This window comes from Plasmodium coatneyi, chromosome 11 (assembly GCF_001680005.1).
Source record: "Plasmodium coatneyi strain Hackeri chromosome 11, complete sequence".
In the NCBI taxonomy this organism is placed as follows: domain Eukaryota; phylum Apicomplexa; class Aconoidasida; order Haemosporida; family Plasmodiidae; genus Plasmodium; species Plasmodium coatneyi.
Genome location: NC_033566.1, coordinates 801501 through 824673, shown reverse-complemented (window position 1 = coordinate 824673; position 23173 = coordinate 801501). Strand labels below are relative to the sequence as shown.

General features: G+C 34.9%; 5 protein-coding genes across 5 annotated transcripts; 4 read left to right on the top strand and 1 right to left on the bottom strand.

The window, feature by feature from the left end:
* Positions 1-516: 516 nt before the first annotated feature.
* PCOAH_00033480 (KIR protein) lies at positions 517-1408 on the top strand (the record flags this gene model as incomplete). The annotated part of the gene is made up of 2 exons (XM_020060142.1): positions 517-534; positions 683-1408. The coding sequence occupies 2 exons, from the start codon at positions 517-519 to the stop codon at positions 1406-1408; spliced, it is 744 nt and encodes a 247-aa protein (XP_019915613.1).
* Positions 1409-6801: 5393 nt separating this feature from the next.
* Positions 6802-8776, top strand: PCOAH_00033470 (KIR protein; the record flags this gene model as incomplete). The annotated part of the gene is made up of 4 exons (XM_020060141.1): positions 6802-6813; positions 7086-7910; positions 8155-8418; positions 8768-8776. 4 exons carry the CDS (start codon positions 6802-6804, stop codon positions 8774-8776), a joined length of 1110 nt encoding a protein of 369 aa, XP_019915649.1.
* Positions 8777-9211: 435 nt separating this feature from the next.
* PCOAH_00033460 (SICA antigen) lies at positions 9212-9403 on the bottom strand (the record flags this gene model as incomplete). Its single annotated transcript, XM_020060140.1, has 1 exon — positions 9212-9403. The coding sequence occupies one exon, from the start codon at positions 9401-9403 to the stop codon at positions 9212-9214; it is 192 nt and encodes a 63-aa protein (XP_019916032.1).
* A 7303-nt stretch (positions 9404-16706) lies between these two features.
* PCOAH_00033450 (KIR protein) lies at positions 16707-19456 on the top strand (the record flags this gene model as incomplete). The annotated part of the gene is made up of 4 exons (XM_020060139.1): positions 16707-16709; positions 16849-17508; positions 17723-18428; positions 19014-19456. 4 exons carry the CDS (start codon positions 16707-16709, stop codon positions 19454-19456), a joined length of 1812 nt encoding a protein of 603 aa, XP_019915951.1.
* A 1014-nt stretch (positions 19457-20470) lies between these two features.
* PCOAH_00033440 (Uncharacterized protein) lies at positions 20471-22026 on the top strand (the record flags this gene model as incomplete). Its single annotated transcript, XM_020060138.1, has 2 exons — positions 20471-20539; positions 21418-22026. The coding sequence occupies 2 exons, from the start codon at positions 20471-20473 to the stop codon at positions 22024-22026; spliced, it is 678 nt and encodes a 225-aa protein (XP_019915797.1).
* Positions 22027-23173: the final 1147 nt, after the last annotated feature.

Below are 23173 nucleotides of genomic sequence, written 5' to 3'. Positions count from 1 at the left end.
TTCCCTGAGTATATGGCCTCCTTATCGCATATTCATATCAGTGTGCACATTTAGCAGGAATACGTACTCCTTACATATATGAACTGCACTATATATATATGTTAACAATATTTTAATAACAATCCCTTTTTTTAATAATAACATAATTGAGCATAAATTCATATAATACACATATTAACATTCTTATTAAAAGGGGGGAATCATATTATTATGTATATGTAAATACATATATATTATATATTTAAATATAAGTACATATATGTATATATATGTGTGTATATGTAGTGTATTATCATACTTTAAAAAATTAAGGAATGCGCACTATTGAAGGAAGTAGTGTAAAAATTCTGACATACACATAATTGCATAAAGTGCAAGGGGAAGGGGAAAGAGCGGGCACAAAAATTTCTCTGCTACATTCGTTCATATATATAAATATATAAATAAATGAATAAACATTTCTTAGCATAGTTTTTATTGTATATACCAAAAAATTTACATAAACATTAGGGAAGAATGTCAGTGTCAGCAGGGGTAGATTCCTTTATTTATAATAAATAAATATTATGCACACAATTTATATGTATGTACACACTCAAATAATAGTAATATGGAGGAATAGACATAGGAACACCCATTCATGCATACATTCCACTTTCCTCCTGTCCAATTACACCTTCAGAGTACAAAGTCAGTTAAATCACCCGCATGGGACGTATACTATAAGTTCTGGACCCCTGAAACCTGTAGTGAAGCACAGGGCTATGAGAATTACGGAAGCACATTGGCGAAAACGTTAGGAAAAGGAATACAGAGGAGCAAAGTGAACATTCAGGGTGGGATAAGTATAATTGCAAGAGGATGGTGCAATGCATATAAGATAAAGAGGGAAAATCAATCACTCGACTATGACCCCTGTGATTTTCTCTATTATTGGTTAGGTACTAGGGTGAAACAGAATTGGAAGAACGAAAACTTTCCACAAGTAATTAAGACAATTTATGATAGTTTCCCCCGGGTCGGAAATAAGACTATATGTACTGATAAGTATCCTGATATTAGCAAAGACCTCTTCGAGAAAAGTAAAGAATTGTTCGACTTTTTCTATAATTACGGTACTGCTATAGATGAATTAAGTAAAAAAGGCCTACTTAAGAATGAAAAGTGTAACACTTCACTAGGAAAAGCTAAGGAAGCATATGAGAGCATACAAAGTGCCTGTAGCGGTGAAAGTGAAACTAGTACATATTGTATCAAACTTAAGGGAGAATATGGGCAATATTTTGAAGACGGGCAGAAGAAGTGGGAATGCCCTGTGGACCCTGCACGTGCAGAAAAAGCTCATGAAGATGTAATAATAGGTAAGGGAAGCGAAATATACTTCCAACCTGCAGCATGTAACAAGTAATAGGAAGTAAAAAAGAATAAAGAATTTCGTTGTGCGGGAAGTGTCGTTTCAGGCGGAGCAACCTCCCTAAAAAAAAAAAAAAAAAAAAAAAATTAATATTACGAAAAAAAAGAAAGAAATGAAAAAAAAGAAAGTAAAGAAAGAAAAGGAAAAAAAGAAAAAGAAAAAAAAAGAAATCATTACACTAGAACCATCTGTGCTTATTTTTTCTTTGGATTCAGAGGAGGAGGATGAAGGAGAAGAAGTAGTCGAAGAAGAAGAACCTGTTGAAGCAGAAGAAGATACCATTATTGGTGATGACGCTGGTAGTGGTGGTAGCGTCGTCCCTGGTGTGTCTGCTACGGTTGCAGTAGTAGGACTACCCACAATCGCATTCCTTTTATATAAAGTAAATAATTAGTTATTATTGGCAGTGTAAATAATAATAATGTTCATTATTATTATTTATTTATTCCGTATTTAAAAAATAAATAAAAATAAATATAGATAATAAACTGTACAATGTCCATATGGGGCTCTATGTCTACATACATATGTTATATATATATATATATATATATATATATATATATATATGTGTACATACATACGCAAGCATACATATACATATTCTTATACTCCCCTTCCTTCTTTTTTTTCCTTTCCTTCGTTTTATTTCTTAGTATACCAATTTATTTTCTGGATTACGTAAAACTTTTGTCGGAAGCAACAGTAAAAGTAGAAAAAAAAGATCTACCATCCAGCGCAACTACGACACACTCACAGAAGACACCTTGACGGAGTATTCCACAGACAATTCTTCAACAGTAGGGTCTACGGATGAATCTACCATATATAATGAACGACCATCTCTACCACCTCAAAAAAGGGGAGGAAGGAATAGAAGTAATACACGAGAAGGAAATAAAAATATACGTTACCAACGCATGTGATGTAATGTACCATATTAAATATAATGTTTAATGTAATGTTCCTCCTTTTTTTCATTAATTATACATCACATATAATACCACCACACTAACACCACACTAACAACAACAACACACCACACTAACACCACACTAACACCACACTAACACCACACTAACACCACACTAACACCACACTAACACCACACTAACACCACACTAACACCACACTAACACCACACTAACACCACACTAACACCACACTAACACCACACTAACACCACACTAACACCACACTAACACCACACTAACACCACACTAACACCACACTAACAACAACAACAACTACTAGTACAACACTAAACTACACTACTAGTACACTAATACAGGAGTACACTCTATAAAAGTTGAAATCTGCCGCACTATACAAAAAAAAAAAAAAGAGAATTCCATTCTCTTCCATTATATACTTCTAATTTTTTTGCTTCAAATGAAAGAAAAAGAAATAAAAAAAAAAGAGGAAGAAAAAGAGTAAGAAGGAAAGCCGGAATAAAAATTACTATTACTGAAACAATTATAAATATAAAAATGCAAACATAAATGGGAAGAATATTGCGCACATGTTAACTGTGCTATGTATGTGTGAACTGTATACTATACTACATATATAAATAATTTTCACGAATCTCCTTCCAATAACAGTAAAAAAAAAAAAATTAACTGTACTTGCTGACATTTGTGTTTAGAAGGAGTGTTACATTCCTGTATGTGCATAATAAATGGTGAATGGTACAAATAATAAGAATGCATTGCTTACAATAATCACCTGCACAGCATACAATACTATAACACATAGATGAAAAATAAAGAAAAAGTGCACAGGAGAAATTTGAAATTCTAACTTCTTGCTTCTGTTCCTTAACCTTTGTTATATGGGTATGCTTCTGTATAAGGGACTAACTGTTCATACTTCTCTTCCTTAATTATATGCATGTGCACATATATAATAATTTTTGATGCACATACATATGTGTGAGTGTATATGAAATGTGCTGTCACTACTTGCAGATTTTAAGGGTGCATAAGTACTACTATTAGGAAGGGAAAAAAAGTAAAAACTTCTACATTTCTCCATATTCATAATCCATATCCAACATATGAAATTCTCATATATATATTCTGAAATTATGAGCACACAAGGGAGAACACGTTTTAAAGTAACTCCATTATATACGAAGGATATGTACATATACAAATAAAGGAAGAAAATGGCCAAGCCGGTAAGGCAGGTTTGTTCTCTTCTTTTCTTTATAACATGAGTAGTTATATATTATGTATTTAATATTGCTCTATCAGCATAACACATAATAAAATGCAAAAAAAAGAAAATATATATATGCATATATACATATATTTATACATATTCCCCCCAATTACATCCATAGGAGCACTGTAATGTGAATGATTTACCTTCCAAACAAATATATAAAACATTTGAAGAAAGCAAGAATGGTGGGCATGACAAACATACATGCAATGGTAGCAGTTTCTGGCAGAATCAAATACAGACTATACTGGAAAAAAATTTTAAGAGTAACTTGCAATACAATGCATGGGAATATGCCCCGAAAATTACGAATGTTTGGTGCCTCTTATCTACAGTGAATAGAGAAAGTTCGTCTTGTACAGCTACTTGTGACTTCTTTTATTACTGGTTAGGAGAAATGTTATATGGGAAATTGAAGCACAATAGTACATTTCAGGGTACTTTACAAAACATCCTCCGTACATTGGACCCGTCCAACAATGTGTGTACACACAACAATAGTGTACATAGAAATATGGACAAGGAATTTGAACCAAGGAGGAAAAAAATCTTCGATTATTACCACGACTACCGAACTATATGGAGAGCACTGAAAAATTCCGGATCCGATAACTCCTCCTGTATTCAAAAGTATAAGAAATATCTGGAAGGAGATGCAGCTGGTGCTGGTGTACTGGGTGGTTTGGTACCCGGTGCTGGTGGTGTGTTACCAGGTGTTGGTATACCCAGTGTGCATGGTGGAGCTCAGGACGCTTATAATCAAATAGAAGCAAGTTGTGGGAGTGGGGGAACAAATAATGATGATGACTTCTGTAAAGAATTCTGGAAGAAGAAGTTCGAAAATGGAAGTATCCCAAAACCATCAGAACTACAATCTAAAGCTACGGGAGAAGGAGTGTCTCCATCGGAAGAAACGGATCAGCAGGATCTCAGTTCCTGTTTGGAACAGATGCTTTCAAAATCTTCAGAATCATCGGAACGAACATCAACACATCAATCACCATCATCGCAGCTGGAGAATGGTGGAAGTGGTAGTGCTGTCATACCTGGTGTCACTTCTGCAGTTGGCACACTAATTGGAATACCAGCGGCTGCATTCCTTCTATATAAGGTGAGTACAATTACAATTTACAAAAATATAAGAACATAATATAACTAATATGTACACGTATACATACATATATACATATGTATATATACACATATATACATGTATATATATATATATATATATATTCTTTCAACCCTAACACCCCTTCCTCCCTCCTTCAACAACACCTCCTTCCTCCTTTATTTAGTATAATCTTTTACCTGATTGGATCCACAACAAATTTAAAGGAGAAAGAAGGAACAGAAGAAAAAAAAGATCCGTGCACAACAGATTGAACGAATTCTCAGACGACTCGAGAACAGAATATTCCACAGAAGGTGCATCAACCATTGACTCCACAACAACAGACTATACAGATAGTTCTACTATATATGATCGTGGTAGATCATCACAACCACCTAGCCAAAGAAGGGGAAGAACAGGAGCAGCGAATAATAGGAACAAACAAGGAAGGAATATTAGTTATCAAAACATGTAATACCCAAGTGAAAGAAAGGAAGGAAGGGCAATGTTCTTCCTTCCCTTCCTATGCCACCCGATCCCTTCGAATGAAGGGAGGAGGGGACGAGCATAAATAAGCGCGCATAGTTCATACAGTGTGTAAAGGAATGTAGCAAAATGACACTTTTCCTTCTTTTTTCTTTCTTTTCTTTTTGGCTAATTTTTTTTTTTTGATTAACATTATACGTAAAATTGAATAACAAGAAGGGAAAGGAGTACTGATCCACTTCTCAAAAAAAAATATTCATGTATTTAAAAAAAAAAAAAAAAAGGACGAAGAACGAAAAAAAGAAAAAAATCCAAACCTCTTTTGAAAAAGGGTGTTTTAACATTTAAAAAAAAAGGAAAAAAAGGAAAAAAATTTTATAAAAGTAACAACCCGTAAAAGGAATAAATATACATTTTGAATCTTCTCAATAAAAAAAAAAGTTGACCAAACAAAGTAAGAATAAAATGAATTTAAAAAGAATTTGCCCAACAAATTAGAATCAAGTGTAAAAAAAAAAAAAAGTTGACCAAACAACTAAGAATAAAATGAATTTAAAAAAAAGAAAATTTACCCCAAACGAGTCCAAATGAAGTGGAGGGGAAAATTGTTTTTTTGAACTTATATTAGTTGCACATAAGCATGAATACCTTGGTGAAATACAGAAGAAAAAAGAAAAGAGCAGAAAATATTAGAAGATAAAAATAAGGGTGGAACATTCATATATGTATCAAATGTGATCTATGCTGGAAAGATGGCAGTAGGGGAGTGAAGTAGCTCATATAATGGAGGTATGCATATTGTGATATAAATGAATTATTTATAATATATATAACCAAAAAAAGGGGGACGAAAGAGAAATAAGAAAATTTTCATTATAAAACGATCATAAATACAAAAAAGTACGGAAAAGTGTAGTATACTATGGAAACTATTATTACAAAGATACATATATTCTACTCTTACATGTAATTTACATATAATTCGTTTATTCCTTTGTGCCATGTACAGTTAACTTATTTTATATATTCGAATTTTTTATTGGATAATGATGAATGTGCATATCAAGAATGGAAAGGGAAAAAATGTTCTGTGTACGAATATATATACACAGAATGTGTTGGAAAAAATATAAATATATATTAACAAAAAATCGATAAAAAATTTGCTCTCTTCCTCTATTTCTTTTTTTCCTTTTTTTCCTCTTCTTCTTTTTTTCTTTTCCTTCTTTATTTCATTATTCCCATTATAAGTCATTCCTACATTTTCTTTTGCCCCTCAAATTATATGCATGTGCACATATAATTATAATGAATTTTCGATACATATATATATATGCAATATAATATCGTTGTTCGAAAAATTTAAACAACATATATATATACTACTGAAGAAGGAAAGAAGATACAAAATTCCCTATATACATATTCATATTTCATATTCATAATCATCATAGAACAGACAAACGAAGATTTTCATATACTTATCCTTATACTGAATATATGAATAAACAAAAATTTTAATGTAAATCCATTACACATAAGAAAGTGAACTATAACAATGTCAGGATCGGTAAGGGAAAGCATATTGGGAACTCCTTCCCATGCAACATAGATAATTATATAGTGTGCTCACAATAACTCATACATCATGTAATGGAAATGTGGAAGGAATACATATACATATATATACCCCATATATATGCATATATATAAATATATATATATATATGTGTGTGTATGTATATATGTACGTGTATGTATATATATACATGTATATATGTGGACATATACATATGTGTATATACATATTTTGACTTCTCTCCCAATTATATGTATTTGCAGCCCCTGGATGCAGATAGATTACCCGCACATGTATATTTTTATGGCCCATTTGAAGATAGCAACCCCCATTGCTGTCAAAAAAACACCGAGCCCGATAATATACAAACCAAGCTGGCTTCATGTTGTAACAATGAAATTACCGATATTATTACCCAAATTGAAAAGGCCCTCTGCTTTGTTTCTGGAATGAAACCATACAAGGAATATCCATTGCATAAGCAGCGCTGGAATTTTCTATATTATTGGATTGGTGACAAAATATGGAACGCACTAAAAAGTTACGAAGATAAGAGCAGCCAGTTCGCTGGATGCCTGGAGGACGTTTGCAAAATTATAAAGACTAAATGTGAAAGTGATAATGGAGGTGTAGGGGAGGAATGTAAACTTACTTGTCACAATATTGAGCATAGCACTTTCACCAATAGGAAAAAATTCTTTGACTTTACCCAAAATTATAATAATATAAAGGATTATTTACATAGTGGTAGGGAAAAATGTGAAACACATTGGTCCACCTACAAGCAGGGAGTTACGGAAGCATGTACTAAAGTGAAAGAATATTGCGATGGGAAAGGGAAGGATAGTAATGACCCATACTGTACAGATATTTATAAGGACGATGAATCTTACTGTACGGGGGCCATGCTACCAAAATTAGAGTGTAAATCACAAGATGCAGAAATCGAGGAAGAATCGACATGTTCATTTGATGATTTAAATATAAAAGCCCTGGAAGAAAACGTACGTAATGCCACCACCACAGCAAGCATTTATTCTATAATCGGCACCTTAGGTTTAACGGTAGTTCCTTACGCACTATATAAGGTAAAATTACCAGTACACAATTAAATGTGATATAATATAAGTAACAGAATTTCCTTCCACCTACCACCAACCTAACAACCCACCTATCACCCAACAATCCACCTACCACCCCCAACACAACCCACGTTCACCCCCAACATCCCTAATAACCTTCCTTCCACCATCCACCCATCAAACAATCTTCCTTGCACCAACTACCCCTAACAACCCACCTGCCACTCCTAACAACCTTTCTTCCTTTCAGTATAAACGATGGTCTTCTTGGTTTGGTAACCATTCTTCTGGAAATGGAAGGAGCGGAAGAAATAGAAGGAAGGGAAGATCAACTGGACACGAATTCGATACATTAACGGACGTCTCCGCAGTAGATTCAACCATAGCAGATTCCACAGAAGTTTCTACCATATATGATAGATCACCCAAAAGAGGAACAAGATCAGGAATAGGAGCAGGCACAGGAACAAATGCCAATAATAATAGTACATCAGATCATCATCAAAGAACGAATGTAGGTTACAGTCGGATGTAACACCATTGTAATGTACCACCTGAAAGGGGAACGTTTCTTTCCCTTCCCATCCCCCAACAGAGGAAGCATAAATGACCATCATGAAGCTTATATGCAGTGTAGGGAAAAAAAAAAAAGAGACACTTTCTTCTTTTTTCCTCCATCTTTTTCTTTCTTCCATCCTTTTTTTTCCTTCTTTCCTTCTTTCCTTCGTTCCTTCATTAGACCTTCCTTTCCTTCTTTTTCCTTCTCCTTTCCTTCTTTCTTTCCTTCCTTATTTCTTATTATTTCCTTTTTATTCCTTCTTTTCTTCATATTTCATTCCTTCTCTTTCCTTTTCATTTGTAAGTTTAAATAAGCACATAAGGAAAGAACGCTCCCAAAGGATCGGCGCGGAAAAAGGAAAGAAAAAAAAAATAAAGGAAAAAGGTGCTGACCCCTTTTCAAAGAAATATTCATGTATTTTAAAAAAACAAAAAAAATATATTATGAATTCAAAATTTTTATAACAGAATGAATAGGTATTTTTTTTAATCTGCAATAAAAGAAGAAATTGTACCAAACAAATAGGAATGTACTAAAGAGTTCTTTTGCCTAATATTAATTACACATAAACATCAACAATTTAATACAGAAAACGAAAAAAAAAAAAAAAAAAAATACTTACTACACCCTAAACCGCTGAATCTCAACTTTGACCCTCTTCCATAGGAATATCATCCTTAGGAAGAATGTCTTCCTTCCCTAAACCCGGAACCCTGAACATTGAACCTGTTCCTTAAGAACATCATCCTTAGGAACAAAGTCTTTCTTCCCTAAACCCGAAATCTGAATAATTACCCTGTTCCTTAGGAATGTTTTCTTCCTTTATAAAATTGCTTCCCATAAATTCTTGAACCAAAATTTCAAAAAAGTCTTCCTTCTTCGAATGCAAGTCCCCTTGTTGACATTCGTCTAAGACTTCTAAATGAATATCAATAATCATGCGGCGACGTACACCACGACGACCGGCACGACGACGACCAACAGCACGTTTTTTCCTCCTTTTTTTAGGCGTAGAACGAGGTTTTCGTTCCTTTAAAATGTAATATTCACGTGGACCAGGTTGGACCACGTGCTTGGTAAACTCTTCTGTAACGTTTCCTTGTCTTACGAAGCATTCCAAAGTACTAAAAAGAAAAAAAAAAAAAAAAGGGAGAAAATGTTTCTTTAATAGGGGCGTGAAATCTTTGTTCACGTAACAGTAATTACTACTTCAAACCCTAAAATGGGAAATCCTACACATACACCCCTAAAATGTGAAATCCTACATACACCTTATTGATTCACCTTATTTTTTTTTTTTTTCTTTCTTTTTTTCTAGTAATATGAATTTTTTTTTAATTTTTCCTTTTTTTTTTCTTTCTTTTTTTCTTCTAAGATAAAATTTTTTTTTTATTTTTATTTATTTTTTATCTTCCAAAGGAGATAACTTATGACGGAAGTACCAAGGAACACAGGAACCAAAGGAAAGTAAGCAAGGAAGGGGTCCATCACTCCTTCCTTCCTTCCCTCCCTTGTCTTCCTACGGGGGGAGGGTGATGCTGGTGCTTGGGGTTGTGAACCTGGTGCTTCCGGACTACCATGAGGATCAAGAGTTATACTTCCTGTAGCAGCACCACCTGATCCTCCTGCAGTGGGAGCAGCAGCTCCTGGGACACCTGGATCACCTTTTTCTCCTTTAGGACCAAATGTACCTAGAAGGTTAGTAAGAAGGGAAGGTGAGTAATTTTAATATTACTATGAATAGTAATACCTAAGAAGTTGTATGTCAACCCTTTCCGGGTGCACAATTATTCATATTACTACTATGAACCTTACCTGTTGTACTTTCTGGTACAGTTGTACCGGAATGTGTGGAATCGGGCTGAGTGTTCTTAGGACCTAAAATGATGTTGATAGGTTCGGAAGGTAATGTAGCCTGATCTGTTTTCAAATCAATCTTACCTTGCTTACTGCCTGCAACACCATAGATACCTGGACCAGGTGTATCATCTTCATCCTTATTGTTACCACTAATCCCTTGGTCACTATTATCACACTTTTTCGACCATACACTGAAATCAACAGTACTTTCTATTTCTCTTTTATTACAATCTATACTTTTATAATTATTGTGGGAAGATGTTGCATCCTTACCTGCTTTCTTTGGTGCTGGTGCGGACTTCGGAGCAGGTTCCGCTGCTCCGGCTGCTGCTGGTGTACTTTGTTCCGAGGGTGGTGGATTGTTCTCTTGTATGACTTTCTTCAAATCTTCCAACTCTGCCTCCTTTTCTTTTTTGGCGTCCTCAAATTTGTCATGTCACTCCTTTAATTTTTCATCCGTTGTTTCTTTCCCTGTTGAACTTTCCGATTTTCCTTGTAGTTGTACAGTAAATTGCCTAACCTGCATTCTACAGACACCATACTTATTAGCATGACCAAAACACCTGCTCTGTGCTTTTTCTTTCATCCATTTTATAATTTTACTTAGCATATCCATATCACCCTTATGCAAATATTTCATGGACCCATACACACACTCAGTGTATTTCTTATCCTTGAATAAATCACCCTTTACAGCGTTAACCCCCTCAAAAATGCTACTTACAATTTCTTTAGGAACACAATAATCGTCTAAACCCAGGAGCCACAAATTCAATAAATCACACTTCCTCATGCATGATTTCTTCTTTGTTTCATTTCCCTGATTTTTCTGTTCACAGTTATTTGCTTTTGTTCCTATATATAATAAATTCTTCACGAGGTCTTGGCAGAATTTCTTATGTCCTTTCTTATCGAACATAGCTTGATCTTCCTCATTATCACATATAGCCGACAGGGTCTGGTATTCCTGATAATCATACCCCATGTGGTCATCAGTGGCGGTGTTGTAAAATTCGGTGAACTCCTCTTCCCACATGTCTAAAATGAAAAATTTTTAAAAGGAATAATATGGAAAGGAATATACCTCTATTTCTTCCATACCCATGGACTAACATTTTAATAGTACAATATATTTCACCATGGATACAACATATATTTTACACACACATTTAAATTGTGGAGAAAACAATTCTTATACCTTGTTCCCCATCTTCCAGTCCTTCAATTTTTATATCATCACATGATGATTTAACTCCCCTGGACGAGTTGGGGGGTATGGGCCCTGTCCCTTTAGTCTGTAACCTTGTTACTCCTTTCATCATCTGTATTTCTTTCTCTAATCGTTCCTTCAACTTCAGCACTATATCACCGCTACCTTTATTTTTACTTATTTCTCCCATAATCACATTCGCCCTTACATTCGATAGGTATTTCTCATTCTTAGGTAATTCTTCTAAGTCACTTATTTCTTTCATTGTCCATCCTTCTTCTCCTTTCGGAACTGTTCCTCTTCCCCTCTGTACTTTACTTGCTGCCCCCCTTGGCACCATTGTCCATGCCTCTCCAAATTTACTATATCTACAATAGTAGGTTCTTTTTCTTTAATCCATCCTTCTATAGTTCCCCTGAATAATTCTAACCCTACTTTCAGAATATCCAAATCTAACCACGCACATTTCCTGCAGTTATTATTCATTTTTGCTTTCTCTTTTATGTTTTTCACCATCCTGGATGCATATTCTATGTAGTCCTTGAACCAACAATATTTCTCTAATAATTTGTACATAATCACTGTTCCTATAATACACCTCATAAATGATTGTTCTCCTTTTAATTTTTCCTCTATCCATTCATTCCCCCCCTTCGGTTTCAATCCATCCATATACAGGAATATTTTAACCAGTGCCTTGCATATAGGTTTCTGCTGCGGAATAATTTTGAACACCCCGGAATCATCTTTAGCACACAATCCTTGTATTTGCCTATTTTCCGTCTTCCCTATTTCCTGCAGGACTTCATTGTATATTGCTTTTACACTTCCCCATAATTTATTCTGAGAATTTAAAGAAAGAAAAATGATTACTCACACTAAAACACACTCCTTTTTACTACTTATGCGTTCAATTAAAACCGTGCAAACATTATTTCTCCCATATTCAACTTATTCTTTTATTCAAAATGGAAAATATTACAAATTCTATTCCATTATTCCCTTCTGCTTCCCTTAACCAACCTTCTAATATATTGGCAAACTGTTCTTCTGCCGTGGTGGTGGTCGTCCCCATTGCTGCTGCTGTTACCTTTGGAGGAACTAATTGTGATAGAAGATCCTTTTCTTTTGGACATGGTTGCTTCGGATCCTTATCTATTAATGTCATAACATCTCCCTTACTTTTCACAATACCAAGAATAGTTCCCAACATTGCCTGTCCATTTATAATCATAGGTCCCAACACCTTAGGTTCGCATTCCTTACACCCTGTCCCCGTACCAAGTCCTACGCTAAGTTTCTTCATTGCTTCAAATGCATTGGTTACAACATGTCCTTCTTGGCAGTGCGCAGTTAAATATTCATATATCCACATATTGAGCACTTCACACCGTATGTATTCCTTTATTTCTCCATTAATTTCCCCTTCCCTGCAATGATCTTCACTTTTTGTTTTCATGTCCCATAAGTTTCTTAAAATAAATGTGCATACTTTCTCCTCTTCTGCTGTCATATTATTTGGTGCTTTATTTATTTCTTCGCATAGCCCCTCAACAATATCTTCACTATCTGTATTCACCATTTCCTTCAGCATTTCTTTAACCCACTTCACTATTTCCGCAAATAACTTAGTCTACCATGTAGAATAATAGGTTCATACATATTTGTTCTGTACTACGTAATTATTATTATCAGTAAAAAAAAGTACAGTGCTATGTGGAAACGTATTCTTCTTCTGCACATCGTTGACACAATAGTATTATACCTGCCCGGCCCTTTCATTCCTAGTATGTCCATTTTTCTCTAACCACTTTTTTTTTAAATCTTCGAATTCCTTATCTGGTTCCATTTTTACCATTATACAATAACTCCGTCGCTTATTACACAGGAGTAATATTCTATCAAATACTATGTGTACACAGAACGTACATTTTTTACATGCACTTTGAATTATTGTTCTATGTTTGTTCTTTCCAGAAGTAGTATATGTGCGGAATTTTTTTTTTTTCATTCATTTTTTTTTCACTTTTGCACTTTTTCGCTGCTTTTTTGTTCTTTCTTTTTTCGTTTTCTTTTTTCTTTTATTTCTTTTTTCTTATTTTCTTTTTTTTTTCTTTTTATTCATTCTTTAAAAGAATATCATTATTGGGCATACATTACATACATTTTTTAGTCACGATATTTAATCTTCTGTCATTCTGTTTTATGTACAACTTTTACACTTAGCACAAATTTCTCTTTGTAGGAGGAGGTGCCCCTTCTCATGTAAATTCGCCTTCAAATTAGTGTGAGTTGTTCACCGAAGGAAAAAAAAAATTTGATATGAAAAAAAAGAATTTTTTACAGAAAAAAAAAAAAAATTTTTTTACAGGGAAACTAGGAGAAAGTGGAACCTATTCTACCATTCTTTACTTTCCCGTTTTTTTTCCTCCTTCTCTTTCTTTTCTTTCTTCCTTTCTTTTTCCTTACCCCCTTTTTTTTTTTTCTTTTCTTTGTGTACTTTCTCCCTACCCCCTTTCTTGCTTGCTTGTGCACATTTTGAGATATACTCTCCTCTCTCCTTATGCTGCTGCTAATGAGCACTTCTTCTTTTTTCTTTATTTATCATTTTTCCTATTTTTATTTTGAATTAATTAATTTTGTGAACAAATGTTATTATGTAGGGGAGAAACATCATTCTGAAATAATTTTCCTTAAATATTTTGGTAAATTTGTTTCTATTAATACAAGTTGTTAAGAGGGAATACACGTACTAATACATTATATTAACCTGAAACGAATATTTTTCGCCACAGTGCAAATATTTTGCCCGTCGTTAAAAATTCTTATTCTATTCGTGAATAGAACACGTGCTGTCGGGGTATTTCTTCCATATTGTCATATATAAAAAAATGATTAAAAGAAAGCAATTTTTAAGGAAAAAGTTTATCAATACAAATCGTCATATATCCTCAGGTGTTTCATCTTTGTTCCACATTTGTTCTGTACTACTTCCAAATGTCAGGAAGAAGGAAAGGGAAGTGAACAACAATTCCTTCCTTGCGGAAGGAAGGGAACAACATTCTTTCTTCAGGAAGGAGAACATCCTTCCTAATGAGAAGGAAAAGAATATTTCCTTCCCTAATGGGAAGGGAGGGAAGGAATCCTCCCTTAGAAGGAATGTCGTTCCTTCCTTTCTTCCCTTAGGAAGGATGTTCTCCTTCCTGAAGAAAGAATGTTGTTCATTCTTCCTCAAGAAGGAGGAGGAATCCTTTTCCTTCCTTCCTTTCCTCCCTTGGGGGAAGGAAATTTACTATAACCACAAACCGTTAGAAGTAAGTAACTGCCTCCCCTCCACGCACACACCTCAAAATGTTCTACTTACCATGGAGAAACATATTGTTTGGATGGAATGTGCATTGCCCTGTCCCATTCAGGACAGGGCATAATGCATTTATTTATAAAACATGATGTCGTAATAATAAAAAATACATCAGTCTGCTATATGCGGTATAGTGTATATAAAGCAGCAGTAGCTGCAGCTGTATATAGAGCTGTTGTAGTACCTGCGCATATACACATCTCACTGTGTGGAGTGTACTAATTTATGTGTACACACTTTTTATTAAAAAACTGCTGTTCCATGTTTCCATGCTTCCACGGTTGTAACGTCAGTTTGGACAACCACACCATACAATGTCCGTTCCATAATGTGCGTGTTCCACAATGTGATGTGTAAGTTGTGTTCGTTCCATATGGGGGAGTGATGAATACTATGGAGGCGGCCGCGGGCGCAGCCGCGGCGAAGACACATATCAATTTGATACAATAATAAGTAACTTCCTTCCATTCGTAAAAATATGGAAATAATATGGAATATTTGCATGTATGACGATTATGTTGCTCAAATTCCTTTTTACAATATCCCTCCACTAAGCATCTTTTAACTTTTTTTTAACCCTCTTTAAAACTCAAAACCGGGAAGAAGAAAAAAAGAAAAGGAACACATGGGATGAATGAGTACATAAAAAATGTATAATATGGATTTTAAAGTAAAAAGGGGATGGGGTGGGGGAAAAAAGAAGGTCAGGGAAGAGCTTAGGTGCCATAATGTATATATGTTGTAGTGGGCCCCTTATGAGGTACTTATAGTAGAGGAGGAAAAGAAGAAAAAAATAAAAGGAATACCTTAATGCATAAAAAAACATAATCTACACTTAAAAAGAAGAGAGAGAAGGAACAGCTTAGGTAATACAATTTATATTTTATGTAAGGCAGTTATTTAAAGTGTACTCATCAGAAAGGAAAAGAATAAAAAAAAAGGAAGGGAATGGAATGGAAAGAAAATTATTATTATTGAATGATTATAGAAGAGAAGGGAAGAAGTGTACATGAAGGAGTGTTCTTACAAGAGCGCATATTGTACTTTTGTTCTAAGCATAATGCAATTCTCTCTGTTGAAAATTTCGCCTGTATCTTGCTCATAAAATAACGCCACTTCAATGAGAATAAATTGATATACACATTTAAAAAGGGGGGAAGAGTGTATTATGCATATGCATGAACTATACTATACTATATATGTGTGATCAATTTTTTAATGGGCAATCTCCCCTTCCTCCAAACAAAACAACAATAAAACATAAAATAAGCAATGTACCTACATATACACACATATATATGAAAATTCTTTTTATCCAAAGAGGGGAAGGGTGCATGCACATTATTATATATATATGTAGAAGCTAATACGTGTAAATAGAAATAATGCAATGTTCTCAATAATCACGCATAATCGAACCATATGAAGCATGCATAAAGAAGGAACGTGTATAAGAGAAAAAAAAAAAAAAAAAATTTTGATCCCTTTGCATCTTCCCCTTCCCCCAATTTTTATTCTTATATTCCAATATACTTATTCTTACATTTTCTTTTGCCCCCCAAATTACATATATGTGTACATAATCATAATGATCTTAATGTACACATATGTATGTACATTGTATTATTACCATTTAAAAATTGAAGTATATTATTAGGGAAAAAGTATAAAATTTTTATATACTTTATTCATTAGTTAAAAATTTCGCTATGAAAAGCAAGCAAAATCTTTGTATATGTATTCCATGCGAATATATGAAAAGAACATTTTAAACATCACTTTATTAGGTACGAAGGATATATAACTAAAACAATGGTAAGTGTAGTATATTTCATTTCCTCTATTAAAAAAATGCATATATAGTGATATGTGTACATATAATGATCGATGCATCACATAATAGGGAGTGCTGACATATATTCGCATATGTATTTCACTAATTATACACTTGTAGGGTAATAGTGCTATTAGTTTACCATCCAAACAGAGGTATGACGAGTTCAATGACAGGTCCTATGGGTGTAATCTCTATAGCTTAGACGGTGCAGTAGGGAAAAGTAGGTTGGAAGGTGCACTAACACAACATCGGAGTATTCGGAGTTATGTAGAGAAGATTGTGGATGCATGGTGCTATGTGTCAAAGATGAGTACAGGGAGCCCATACCATAAGGACCGCTGTTATTTCTTCTACTACTGGTTAGGAGAAATAGTACGCAACACAAGAGAAGGCACAACTAATTTTAAGAATATCATGGACACAATATATAATACACTGAGCACATGGGTCCCTAACGAACAGTGTAAGTATATGTACCCGGACACGGCGAAGCAGCATTTCAAGCATATGAAGCAAATGTTTGACTATTACTACGACTTCAGTGGTATATGTGCACTAATACAGCAGGATCAGTCAAAATATACTGATTACTCCGGTTATCTGAGGGAAGCTGCTGAAGCCTATAATAGTATGAATGCGTATTGTTTGAACCAGGGCTCGGATAAACAGTACTGTACGGAGAATGGAAGTACATTTAGTACAAAGGGGAGTCCCGAGGAGTTCGAGGAAAAATGCGAATCGGAACATGGGCTCAAACCTATATCCATGGCAGAAATAGTAGGAACACAGACCCTTAGTTCATTTTCAAAGTGGATATTTTAATAATATACATATATATATCTATATAATACATATATATATACATATATACGTATATGCATATATGTGTATATGCATATATTTATATATGTATATGTGCGTGGGACACATAAGAGTGTGTCCACATATATATATTCTATATATTTTTCTCCTTTAATTACACATTTTGTAGGGGAAGGCAGATCCAGATAAATTACCTTCAGAAAATGTATATGCCTTATTTAAGGAAGGCAACACGTGTACCACATGGACCACTCGGGGGCGAGGATGTAACCAGAGTGTAAAGGCGGCAGTGCAGGGAGGATTAAGGAGCTTCAATATGGAAGACGAGAACTTATCTGGTGAAATTGTGAGGAATCATTATCGTGCATGTAATGGGAAGAAGTTGGATGGCACCCCATCCTACTTTGAGCCTTGTCATTTCTTTTATTATTGGTTAGGGTACAGAATAAAAAATGAAGTCAAGGAACCTCATGAACTGAATACAGTCATGACTTCAATTTATGGCAATCTGACTAACACGAAATGTACGAATAGCTGTAGTAAATTATATCCTCAAATGGACAAAAACATATTTGACAAAAGAAAAGAAATATTTGATTATTCCTATAATTATAATATTTTATCAAAGGACCAGGGGGATAATAGATATTTATGTAGTGAAGATTGTAGCACATATTTAGACGGACTTAAGGGAGCATATTCGAGTGTACAAAGTAGTTGTAGTGAAACAACTGGGGGGGATACATTTTGTAATGAATTTAATAGGGAATATGAGAACTCTTTCCAAAATGGGGAACCTAAATTGCAATGCCAGACAACAGCAAAGAAACCTTCTGCTGGAGATGACTTCGACCTTGGCGACGCCGTGGTAGATGGTAAGTACTATATTGTGTTAGTGTTAGAATGAAGGTTGCGTTAGGGGTGGTAGGCAGATGGAAGGGTTCTTAAGTGGTAGAGTGGTAAGGTGGAAGGGAGGTTGTGTTAGGGGTGGAAAAAAGGTTGTTTGGGTGATTGGTGGAAGGAAGATTGTGTTATGTGGGTGGTAGGTGGGTTGTTAGGGTGGTGATAGGTGAAAGGTAGTTTGTTAGGTGGTTGGTGGAAGGAATGTTTAAGGGGAGAGGAAGGGTCTAAGGAAGGGGTTAGAGGGAAGGGTCTAAGGAAGGAGGTCTAAGGAAGGAAGGGGGTCTAAGGAGGAAGGAAGGAGTTTAAGGAGGAAGGAGGGTTCTAAGGTTGTTAGAAGGAATGTTGTTGTGTGGGTTGTTAGGGGTGGTTGGTTGAAGGAAGGTTGTTAGATATGGTAGCGTGGTAGGATGCTTGTTGGTGTTGGTAGGTGGAAGGTTGCTAGGGGTGAATGAAGTATGTTCCCCCTTGGGGAGGAGTACACCCGAAAGGTTTATAAAAAAAAAAAAAAAAAAATAGATTACATTGAAATTAACTTTCGTATTTTTTTTTCTCCTTAGGTGGAAATGACGACCCACCACCACCACCAAAACCCAAACCAAATCCCAATCCAAATCAAGCCGGCAGTAGTGGTTCTTTTTCCGATGCCGATTTAGCAGATGGTGTCTCTGGTGGAGAAGGAAAGGGTGGTAGTGACGGTGGTGGTAGTCATAGGAAAGAAGGGGAAGAAGATAGCAGTAACGTCACTATTGCAGTTCCTTCTGCATTAGCTGCAGTAGGATTACCGACAATTGCTGCTCTCCTTTTTTACAAGTATAAACCTTTCTTCTTGAGGAAACACAACCACTCTGGAAATGGAAGAAGGAGAAGATCCCGTAGGAGAGAATTTAATGAATTTGATGATGACGACACCTCAACAATAGAATATTCGACAACAAATTCGAATTCCGATTTAACAACAGCAACGGATCCTTCAGAATATTCTGTTCCTTATATCAGATAAGTTCCACTTCTTCCACCTCACTCTATCTTTTTATTAAGGAATGAGGAAGGAAAAAGAAAAAAAAAAAAAAAAAAAGAGGAATACCACGGTTCGAGCACATTCCAACACACGCAAAAAAAAAAAAAATAAAATAAAAACATTCCATTCCTTCCACTCTAATACCTTTCTAACAACATGCAACATGCGAAAAATCCGACCCCCTATTTTTTTTTTTTTTTTTTTTTTTTTTTTGCTAACTGATTTATATTCACCACTGTTGTATATGAATACTAAACCTAAAGGAACAACGAAACAAGAACACCAAGAAAAAAAAAAAATACAGAAAAAAATTTTTTTTTTTTGAGCGCATATACATGCAAACACATACACATATATAACGCAACATTGTACACCTATAAAAACAAAAATTTTCACCCTCCTATTCCTTTCCAACACTTGCAACATGCAAAAAAAAAGAAGGGGGGCGGACTCACTTCTCTTCTCTTAACACCTTTTGTTCACCTCTCCACTCAAAAGAAAAAACAATAAAAGGAGCAAAATTTCTGCGCGCAAGCATATGCACATATACATAATTCTAAGGGTTCAAATATATAATTAGCTCCTATGACACCGTCAGAAAAGTGCGTTGTCGAGAAGTGCATACCACATCATTTTTCATAGAGAGGAAGGGAGGGAAGAATGTTGATCATTTGAACTTAATTTTAGACCATTATAAAGTGTAATAAATTTAATTTTTTTAAATAGTGATTATTTTTTTTTCTACATATGTATAATTATTTTTGTACGTTGTAATAATAAATTCTAATTAAAGAAATATATGTATCACACACCCATAAAGGAAGAAATAACATTCAATCAAATGCGTACACAAACGAAATAATACGCATTTCACATTAAAGAGAAAAAAAAAAAAAAAGAATAAATAATTATATCATTCTGAAATAAACATAAAAGGAAGAAAAAAATATATTGCCCTTCTAAACATTTTTTACTCTAAAAAAAAAACGAAGCAAAATGATGTTCTCCGCAAAATTCCTCCTATTCATCTTGATACTTTCCTGTTGGACACAATATCCACGCCACGTAAGAAAATAAGAACAACTCTTACACACACCTATGTAAAAAAAAAAAAAATATATATGTATTTGTAACACACACACACACACACGCATACACACTCTTATGATTATGAATGAATATTTTTTTTTTTACACTTCTATAATAAGAATAGAAGGGGGAATTTCACCCCTAACATAACCTTCCTTTCAACATCGCTAACAACCTTCCTTTCTACCCCTAACAACCCACCTACCACCAACTACCTAACAACCCACCTACCACCAACTACCTAACAACCCACCTACCACCAACCACTTAACAACCCACCTACCACCAACCACTTAACAACCCACCTACCACCAACCACCTAACAACCGACCTACCACCAAACACCTAACAACCCACCTATTACCAACCACCCCTAACACAACCCACCTACCACAAACCACATAACAACCCATCTACCACCACCCTAACAACCCACCTACCACCAACCACTTAACAACCCACCTACCACCAACCACTTAACAACCCACCTACCACCAACCACCTAACAACCGACCTACCACCAAACACCTAACAACCCACCTATTACCAACCACCCCTAACACAACCCACCTACCACAAACCACATAACAACCCATCTACCACCACCCTAACAACCCACCTACCACCAACCACTTAACAACCCACCTACCACCAACCACTTAACAACCCACCTACCACCAAACACCTAACAACCCACCTATTACCAACCACCCCTAACACAACCCACCTACCACAAACCACATAACAACCCATCTACCACCACCCTAACAACCCACCTACAATCACCCTAACAACCTTCCTTCCACCTGCCATCACCCTAACAACCCTTCCTTTCCTTACCCCCTTTTTTTTAGGTGACTGCCATAAGCACATCATCAAAGAAAGGAAGTAATAATAGTAGGAACAGGCAATTTCACAGCGTAGATGGAAGTTTTAGCACATTATTAACACGTCAAACTGATGTACCAACATCGGAAGAGGGGGATGATTTTGTTTCTAGTCTAAGTTCAAGTTCGCTTGAAGATGTCACATTAAGAGAAGGAATGAAAAAATTAAAATCCACCAACAGCAGCAACAATAATAATCTGTCAGGAGGGACACGACGCGGGAGGAGGAATGGAATAACAAAAAATAAAGGAATAGGAACGAAATTAAAGGAGTGTTGTAAAAAATTGACACATTATAAGGCGAACAATAAATATAAAGTGCTGCTAACCCTCGTATTAGCAACTTCAGTTGCTTATCCATTAGTTGTATCTTATGTATACCCAATTGGCATTTTTTTCATTATGGGTAATGGTAGTCAGTATGACTTAGGTCAAATTATGCTACTCGTGGGCATCCTCACCATTTCTGCAATCTTAGGGTTCATTTATTTTGGCATACTAATCTGGTTCTATCGTTCAAAAGCATGGATTCGTTGTATTGAAAAAAACATCAACCTACAAAACTGCACTAAATAGCAACAAACAATACAAAAATTGTTCATTAAATAGACAACAATACAAATACCAACATAGGAAGGTGTGTTAGGGTCGGAACAGTTAGAGGGGTAGTTAGGAGGAGGGGGAGTGTGCATAGTTTTGTTCCACTTATTCTATTTCCCCCCCATTTTAAAAGGGAGGGCACTTTTCATGCTAAGCACTCTCATATTAAGTATTTATGCTAAGCACATTTCATGCTTAGCATGGAAAGTGTAAATTTGTGAAAAGTGTAATTCATGAAAAATGCATTAATGTGAAAAATTGAAATTATACATTATAAAATAATTAAAATTTTTTATATTTGTTTCCTTCATTTGCATAAATTAACATAATAGTGAACACATTTGCATGTTATTCATAATTAATGTTGGTAACTAACACACACAATGTACAAACACTATACACACACAATGTGCACACACTGTATATATAAATTTCATAAATTGTAAATTACTATAGTTTAATAAAAAAGGAAACATTATATACGATGATAACATATATTGGTTCTTTCTCCTCGCTGACGTTGTCTCTGCTGTTGTGGTTGCGTATTCCTTCTATTATTATTTGTTCTTCCTCTTCCCCTGAGAGGTTCATTATGTAGGGTAGAATTGTCTGTTGTTGAGAGATTTGATATTGAACCCAGCGTTGTGGAATATTCCGTGGAACTGTCGTCTGTTAATGGGTCAAAGTTGCGTTCAATTGTTCTTATTTTTCTGTTGGTTCTACTCCTATTGTTGTTCCTTCTTACAAATTGGTTACCAAACCAAGGAGGTAAAAGGTTATACTAAAAAAAAAAAAAGGGGGATGTGAAAATGTATATCTATATATAAAACATATATATATATATATGTCGTCATATATATGTTTGTATGTATATGTAGGTATATATATAGGTATATGTGTGTTGTATGTGTACACACATATATTAGTTATATTATGTTCTTATATTTTGGTAAATTGTAACGGTAATTATGTAATTGTGTAATAGTTATTATTTACTTTATATAAAAGGAAAGTAACGAAGGTGCCAATTCCTATGGTGCTGGCAATTGTGGAGGAGATGGTAAGAATGGTGTTGTTGTTAGTAAAGGTGCCCGTTTCAGGTGCAAACGTAATTTCATCTTCA